This window comes from Microtus ochrogaster, chromosome 7, assembly GCF_000317375.1.
Source record: "Microtus ochrogaster isolate Prairie Vole_2 chromosome 7, MicOch1.0, whole genome shotgun sequence".
In the NCBI taxonomy this organism is placed as follows: domain Eukaryota; kingdom Metazoa; phylum Chordata; class Mammalia; order Rodentia; family Cricetidae; genus Microtus; species Microtus ochrogaster.
Window position 1 is genome coordinate 40,971,383 of NC_022014.1, and position 8,782 is coordinate 40,980,164.

The window sequence follows — 8,782 nt, forward strand, 5'->3', positions numbered from 1 at the left end:
TGTGTAGAGCCAGTTCTCTCCACTACATGGCCAACAGGGATTAGAACTCAGGCTAGCAGGCTTGGCAGCAAGTGCCTATCCCCGATGAGCCATCCCCATGTTCACTGTTTTGTTTCTGAGACAGGGTCTTTAGCTTAGCTTACTCTTGAGCTCTCTACCTTGTCCTCCCGAGTGGTGGGACTAAAGCACGCACCACCGTGACCAGTCTGTGACATCTTCGTGTCAATTCTAGAATCTCAACGGACACGTGCAACTGCCCAGAGGTTCTTGTGGAGGGGCAGGGTTTCCTCCAACTTTTAAGCAGATGACTCACACATGGTTAAGCAGAGAGGAACACAAATAACAGGTCCCGGGGGTAGGAGGAGTGAAGCAGAAGCTGCACAGCTGTGACAACTCTTGGCCAACACACACTGAGTGCCCACTGCATAGAGGCCCCAGAGCAATTGGGGGACCAGTGTCAAACTGATTTGCTACTAAATGGTAAAACTTGCAATAAAGTAGCATGCCTGTGTCCCAGCCGGCAAAGGCCAGTCCAAACGTGGGCCCACTCTGTGCTTCCACTGTCACTGAGCCATGCTGCCGGGGCTGAGACCTGCCCATGGCAGCCTGGTACTGCACGGTGACTACCAAAAGGCACATCACCCAACATCTCCAGGAGAATTGATTTAAAGCTCTGGTGAGTATTCAAGACACAGTTTTAAAATTCCTTTTATGATACTGTTTTTTCAGTCTGAGCAGTGAAAGTCTTTCTATACACATGCTAACCTGTAAGAATATAACCCTCTTGACAGAGAGATTTACAGTATCCATCATTCAAACTTTATTTACAGTAGATGTGAACAGTCCTTATGGGCTGAGACGTGCAGACACCACCTGTCATCAAGCATTGCACTGCTGTTCTCTCACCAAGGCCTCTGCCTACCCGGCCGCCTGCGCCTCACTCCAGCTGCTTGCTGCCCTCCGATTTCTGGTCCAGTCTGCTTCTGTTACTCTTCACCATGTAGATGAAGTAGGCAAGCGTCTCTTTCTCATTCACCGGTATGTTCCTGAAGTGTCGGCTCACAGTCTACATGGGAGGAAAGACCAAAGTCCCTTAAGCTATGTGCACATCAGGGCCCTACATCCTACACTCTGTAAAGAGGGAACAGGAGCCGCTTCCGGAAGTGACTGCCTGGAAGACTTGTCAAGGAGCTGCAGAATGTAGCAGTCCCTTGCTCCAGGGCTTAGCTGCTCTTCTCCTGGGCTACCAAAAGTATACCACTGAGGCCCAGGGTACCACCTACATACAGACAGAGATATACTTCAGTAACAGCTAGTCATCCCTGGCATGGCTTCAGTATCCTGTGGTGTAAGGAGGCTGGACTTCCCTGGTTGGCTATTTGCCACCAAGCCTTTCAGGCTCAGGAAATGGACCAAAAAAAAAAAAAAGTTTTTAAAAATTGTGTCAAGCTCGGTGTGGTGTTGAATGCCTGTAATCCCAGCTCTCAGGAGGGTAAGACTGATGGGTCAGGAGTTCAAGATCACCAGCCTCAGTTGCCTTGAAAACACACACATGCAATAAAACAAAACAAAAACCACGCCAAAACATCAAATGAACAGTCAAACAGATGTGTCTGGCTCCAAGAATTCCTCTAAGAGGGGACACCTGCCCCCGGGAAAGTGTGGCAATCTGAAGGAGAGTGCTCACTGGCCATGTCCTGCTTCTGTTGGCTTTGCCCTAGAGAAACCCCACTCTTCTCCTAGCTGCGGTGGGCAAGCAGCAAAGCTGTGTGCTGCTGTTGTACCTCTATGCTGGCGAGGGAAAGGCTGAAGAGTGAAGACACATCAGACAGACCCAAACCCAAGCTGGCCTGGTGGAGGTGGTCAGGGCAGATGGAGAAAGACCTGGAAATAATAAAGTCCCTGGATTGTGTTTTTCTTTTCCCCACCTCTCAACAAGCCGGGCGGTGGTGGCGCACGCCTTTAATCCCAGCACTTGAGAGGCAGAGGCAGGCGGATCTCTGTGAGTACGAGACCAGCCTGGTCTACAGAGCTAGTTCCAGGACAGGCTCCAAAGCCACAGAGAAACCCTGTCTCGAAAATCCAAAAAAAAAAAAAAAAAATTTTTTTTTCTACAACAAAAGGCAGGAGAAATAAGAAAGATGAGGAAGGCAAGTACTGTGACATGTGCCTAGAAGGGAAGCTGAGGCAGGAGAGTCACTTGAGCCCATCGGTATTGGTACATACGAGAGAGAGACAGAGAGATGCTAAGGGTGACCTCTTCCCAATTCCCACCAAACGAAGTTAAGAACTCAATGAAGAAAAATATTTTCTTAGGTGCCACGAATTATATAGGAAAAGACTTCCATTAACTCCATAGGTCAAGAAGGGGAGTGGGTAGGTACTGGAGCGTGAGGGGGAAGTTCACCAGTAGATGATTTGCTTAGCATACACATGGTCCTGGGTTTGATCCCTACTACTCAGAGGGAAAAAAAAGGTCCCTAAATCTAAAGGCACAGTGGCTAATCACACTGATACACCTGAAAGGACTGGTTCTATGGAGAATCTTGTAAAAATGATGCCATGAACCAGAATCAAGAGTCCTCAGGTTGCTGTGTGACTTTAAGAAGGTCTACCCGTCTCTGTGCATGATTCCTTTGGGAAACAGGACTTTCTATTCTATGTGGAAAGCTCTTGATTCTGTCATGCAAAAAGGGACAGATTCGCCTCCAGAGCATGGCAGAGATGCAATGAGTGGATGATGTGTGGGAGGGCTGGCTAGGACCACAGGAGCACAGGCTGGGCCTCTCTGATTGTCTACCTACTTCTGCTAGCTGGGCCTTGTTGAAGCCTGGTCTGGTCTGCAGCTTGTAGTGCCGTTTGTAGCGTCGAAGAGTGTTCACTTGCAGCTGGAACAGATCAACCTAGAGGAGAAGAGAGACAGTTACGTCTGAGTCCCCTGGCCGGGCACACCCTAGAGAGGGCTGAGGAGGGAAGAAGTCGGAGACACTGTTCACCAAGGACGATGACTAGCAAGGAGCCCAAAGGCAGTTAGAAAAGGGCTCTGTGTGGATGGAGGAGGGTGGGCAGAAGAGGGGCAGTAGAGAGGATGTGAGAACGAGGAGAGGAAGGGGAATGATTCTGAGCATGGAAACTTGGAGCAGAGGCTGAGCTTGGGCAACAAGAGCGCCGCGGCATGTCCTGGAAGGCAGAAGGAACTTGGGTTGCGGGTTGGGTAGGAGTGGGGGTTTGGGGGAACAGGGAGCCCCTGCAGCACAGAGCTGGGCTTCACTGCAGGCAGAGTTAGAGGACACCAGGGTGTCCAGAAAGGCCAGCTCAGGGACACTGGAGGAGATAAGCTAGAAAACGGACTGAAAGAGCTCCCATGGTGCAGCTGAAAAAGAGGCTGAGGTTGATCCACCTGCATGTCAGGGCCAGGAGCTCTGCAGATGGCTGCTAAGGGTCTAGAAGGACCCTCTTCTCTTTGTTCAGCTAGCCTAGCAGGGGGCGAGCTAACCAGTCATGAAATATGGAAGGTCCAGAAAGGGTTGCCTTCACCTGCCTCCAAGAGAGAGGCTCTTGCTTCAGGCAAGTGGGACTCACTTTAAAAAATAAAAATAATAAAAAAAGAATGAAGCCGGGCGGTGGTGGTGCACCCCTTTAATCCCAGCACTCAGGAGGCAGAGGCAGGTGGATCTCTGTGAGTTCAAGGCCAGCCTTGTCTAGAAGAGCTAGTTCCAGGACAGGAACCAAAAAGCTACAGAGAAACCCTGTCTTGAAAATAAAAAAAAAAAAAAAGAATGATTAGCATGAGGGTCCAGAATTCCCCATCATTTAAAGCATTCTTGGAAACCTTTTCTAAACTGTTGGCCAAAGGGATTAAAAAACAGAATGTCTTTATGAAATAACCATAACTTCCTATTGCCTGCAGCAATAGGAAGATACTGGAAAGTAAAGCTGGGGAAGGGACACGGGGAGAGGTACAGGACAGGGCCAAGTTTCACATGCCCCTCCACGCCTGCAGACTGAGGCCCGCCTACTTCTACTTCTACTCCCAGCCACGAAGTGTGCTCACAGGAGGTCACCTTATGAGATAACAATGTGTCAAGTACTCAGTGCACATTGGATACAGTTACTCTTCTGCAGAAGCCCAAGTGAGAACACTTTGGAAGGAAACCCAGCTATTCCTTCCTGGAGCCCCTTCCTTAACACACAATGAACTCTTCTGGGTGAGATGCTAGGGCACACGGTATTGTGCAATACTTTAAGGGGGCACATCCTGAAGGATATGTGGCAATGCCTGTAGACATCATTTTCACTGTCACAGCTCAGGCAATGTCATTGCCTCTAGAGGTCAGGGGAGGGGTGTTGTTGATGATCCTATAATACTCAACTTGTGCCCCCTCCCCTCAAATGTCAAACTTCAGCACCTGTTAAATGACTGAGGTGTGTCTCTGGGGAAAGCCCCAGTCCAGCTGGTGGCACTGACAAGATGCACCTTTATTTTCAGGTCAGAAAAGAAGGGGAGAGAGCTGCTCAGACCACACAGGCTCAGCATGAACTTTAAAGGCAAGAACAGGGTTTTAAAAGCAGCAACACCGTGGTCAGGCACTGGCCAGGTTCAAGAGGCAAAGTCCTGCAAAAGTCTACTACAGAGACCATAAGCAGAGTCTCTAGCCCCCCCCCCCCCCCCGGGACCTCGGAGCCTGGGCCTATCTGGAGACCAACAGGGCAGGCAGAGCAGCTCAGCTCCAAGCTTTCAGAGCCAACGTTACTGAAAGTCTAGAAAACACATTTCAAACAAACCACAGCAATGCAAGCAAAGATGACTGGTTAGTTCAGAAAACACAATAGCCGGGGAAAGCTGGCGTCCCACTATTCTCATTCTCTGGCTGGGAGCGGGGCCTGGGTCACAACCAGCACTCTGGCCTTTACCTCAGGAGTGTCAGCGTCATGCTCAGGGGAGTCTCCGCCATCGTCACTCGTCTTCCTCTTCCTTTTATTTCGGACGCTCTGGATGAAATTTTTGTGGAAGTCACAGATGTACAGGTGCCTTACCTGATGGGAAGAGACCTAAAGTCAGTGTTAGCCTGTGAAGTCGTGAGCCTCCTCTTTTGGTCAGGTACTGGAGAGAGACGGATGAGTGAGGCAGGCCACAGTTTACTACCTTATTGCTATAGGCTACAGAAGGATACAGAGCGCTGGGGTACAGTTAAGTGCACGAGCAAATGTCCAACTTGCCCCCCCCCCCGCCAGTGTATTAGCATCCAAGTCTCTCCACAGTACGGGAAAGAGGGAAAGATGGCTGGAGCCGAAAGACTGGCTTTACAGGTACCAGGAGGAATTGTAAACTTGAGTGGGCAGAGCTGAGCAGCAGGGACTGTAGAGATGGTACTCACAACAGCTATTACTGCAGGGTAACACTGAAAAACTTGACTCCCACTACTTCACATCTGATCCACAAAGGATCGGAGAGAGACAGAATTCTCACAAAGCAGAACCACATAAAAAGGAGTGGGTATTACCCTGATTTTCTAATAAACACTGGAGCATATTAGTAAAGGTGCCAATAGCAGCTCAAATGTGAAGAATGTGTTTTTATTTAAGAATCTAAGTGTCACCATTGCCTGGGGGAACCATTCAAAAAACGCTGCAGAACCCAACGCGTGTTGTAAATGGCTCTGGGTAGGGACAGCTGGTGCACAAATGTTCTGGGGAGACATCTGAACTGGAGTTTAGTCCCTAAATCCCTAAAGATAAAAGTAAGCTGACAGGAAGTCACCATCAATTAATTCAGGTCTTTTTATGGAGGAACTAACAAAAACTGTTTAGTTGGATGATTATCGTTTCGTGTGGTTGGATTAGTGAGTCATGAGTCACTTTGAGTTTATACTGTGTTGCTGTCTTGCACACAGCAGGCGCTTAATATGTGCTGAGGCACCAACATAGTCACTCTCATACCGGAAAACAGCTTATGCTGGTGAAAGTCACCTCTTGCATGGTCACAAGTTGGGATGGCTTTGCCAGATTTCACTCTGGCAATGAACTTTCAGATGTCACTGTCCTAAAGAGTAACACCCAGGTGATACAAGACCACAGGATGTGTGTCCCCTGTCCCGCCCCTGGCAGCTGGCACTTGGATAGGCAAAGCTAGTATGTGCCTCTTGAGAGAGCAAGCTGCATCTCTCCAGTGTCATGGTAAGCTGGGAGAGCAGCAGAATGGGATGTTTCTAAAGCTTAGATGGGAAGATGGTCAGCTCCAAGGCCCCCCAGGCCTTGGTAAATGTTCCTTTCTCTGCTACATTTCCTTTACACTATTCCCAACCTCAGCCACTCCCCAGAAGCAGAGAAAAAGCATGTCAGCTGCAAGTTGGCTATGTCTTAATATACTACAGAAGCTTCCAGGGCCCACCTGAAGGGCCGTGGTGTCTTATTTTAAAAGGGCACCCATTAGATCCTCTTACAAGACAGCCAGTCTCTGTCCTTAACCATGTTTAAGTCTGAAATGCATTTCAGCAACTTCAGGGCTCAGAGGCCTTTGTGGGTGGGGTGGGTGTTGAGGGTGGAAGCAAAAGCTCACTGTGTGGTTGTCTCCCCCCTACCCCCCTCCTGTTTCACTTGCTACAACAGCTAAAATTTCTTGTAACACAGCAGTTACTTGGGATTGAATTCCTGCCCAAGTCTGTGGGATGAAATAGAAACCCTTTCAGAAATAATGACTCTACACCACCTTGAAATGGACTGAGACTGTGCTTCCAACCACACGCCTTCCCCAGCATGGCCTCTGGGAGCTGCTGCTGCGGGTCCAAAGGGCCTCTCTTCCTGATGATGTGTGTGAGATGCTCAACACTGCTCCACATGGGCTTTCCCATGGGCTGAGTCGGTAAATGGAGTCTCTGCTGCAGCAACAAACCATCCAGATGTGGGGAATGCTCACAGAAATCCTGCCAGCAGCCCACACAGGAGGCAGGCACTGTTTCCAAGTGGATAAATTCAGTGCCATCCTAGAATTCCCTTTTCATGCCTACATGTGATTATCAGGGGACACCTTACTGTCTAGCCAGTGTTTGCTCCGTTGTAATTCGATTCATCCATTCCTCACTTATTTATTGACAGACATTTGTAAAAAGAAAAGTCCCCATCATTTAAAAAAAAAAAGACAGCACTATTCAAAAAGAGCCAGACTATACTGGCTAACTAAATAAAACTGAGTGTCTAAGAGAGGAGTCTAGAAGAAAAGATGATGAACTTGGAAGCAAGACAGGTTTAGGAAATTAGCCAGCTTCTAAGTGTATTATGTATCTACATTCCAATTCGTAACAGTAGCAAAATTACAGTCATGAAGTAGCAACAAAATAATTTTATGGTTGAGGGTCACCACAACATGAGAAACTGTACTAAAGGGTCGCAGAACTGGGAAGGTTAAGAACCACTGCACTAAACGTTGGCCATTAATCATTCAAGTTCCCTGAATATTAAGAGTTCCTTAACCCGGTCCCAATTCCTAATCTGGAAGCTGCCACTCAGGGCTTGCAGCAACAGATGTCAGACTAAAAAGTTCCTAACCAGTTGGCAATAGGCACATCTTCAGAACCGTTAACAAGAGCAGGTGAAATCACACAGGAAGTTTCCTATAATTAGCCACAAGGCAATCCCATTCAATTTTAAATGTCCGCCTCCGTCTGCATTACCAAATAATGTTACCCATCAAGAAAACCGGTTCCCTGCCCCCTTCCAATCACATCCGCTGCAAGAGTCATCTAAGACCTGGCTGGCCTTGTCCTTATTTCTGCCACATCTCAGAAAAACTCATTCGCTGCCAGCGAAAGCGGGCTCTGTGCTGCGCTGCAGAGACGGAGGCCGCGGGAGACAGGAAAGTCGCAGCCACCTTGCTAGTGTCTGAAAGAACGACAAGGTCCCTGGAGGGAGGACGAAGTTGGAGAAGAGCCCCCGGGTCCCCTTGTCACCCCTTACCCCTAAGTCTTGCAAAAGTAACCCACCTCTCTCTGTTCTACTATCCGGCGCAACAGTGACAGCTGGAAACTGCTGTCACTTTTCCCAGGCAGGGACAGTGTGCTAAGCCCTCCTCGGCCCCCCCAGCCCACCCTCTGGGATGCGGGCAGCGTCGCGGAGCACAGAGCGGCCTCCACGATCCTGAGTCCCCTGTTCTGCACAGACCGCGCTGCGAGGCCCAGCGCACCGAGCGTCCCCGGGGTCCCTTCCCGCTGCCCTGCGCTGAGCCCTGACACTCACGCTCTTGTCGATGTCCAGCTTGAGTTTCTTCTGCGAGATGCTCTTCTGCACCCTCTTACTGAAGGAGGCGTTGCCCGCGGGCCGGACGCAGCGCTCGCCGTCCGCGATGAGGCAGCAGCTCTGGCCGTAGCCCGGGGCGGCGGCGGGGGCGGCAGGGGGCCCTTCGCGGCTGTCCTCCTCGGTGCTGAAGCCGTTCATCTCCCCGCCCCGGCCTGGCCCCTCCGGGGGAGGGCCCCTGTAGGCCACTCCGCCGCTGTGAGCCCCGCGGGGCAGCTCTCCGCCAGCCCCGCGCCCGAGTCCCACGGTGTGCCCTGGGTCAGGCGCTCTCTGAGCTCCGCGAGGCCCGGCTGCTCTGTGCTCCTGCAGCCCGGGCCCCGCCGGGGATGCACCAGCCGAGACTCCGGCCCGGGCTCGCGAGGCTCCCTCGGGATCCGGGCCCGGTCGCCCTGGGGCTCCGGAGGCCCCCGCCGGCTCCCGCCTGCTCCGCGCCGCGCTGCAAAGTCTCCACCCCGCGGCTCTCCACGCGGGGGCCCGGCCTCGAACCTGCCGT

At 50.9% G+C, this 8,782-nt stretch overlaps 1 protein-coding gene across 1 annotated transcript; it reads right to left on the reverse strand.

Annotated features, from left to right (window-relative positions):
- Positions 1–695: 695 nt before the first annotated feature.
- Sap30l (SAP30 like) lies at positions 696–8,776 on the reverse strand. The gene is made up of 4 exons (XM_005350027.2): positions 8,233–8,776; positions 4,915–5,037; positions 2,805–2,903; positions 696–1,066 (listed from the first exon to the last, which is right to left on the reverse strand). Exons 1-4 carry the CDS (start codon positions 8,428–8,430, stop codon positions 938–940), a joined length of 549 nt encoding a protein of 182 aa, XP_005350084.1. The 5' UTR covers positions 8,431–8,776; the 3' UTR covers positions 696–937.
- Between the last annotated feature and the right edge of the window lie 6 nt (positions 8,777–8,782).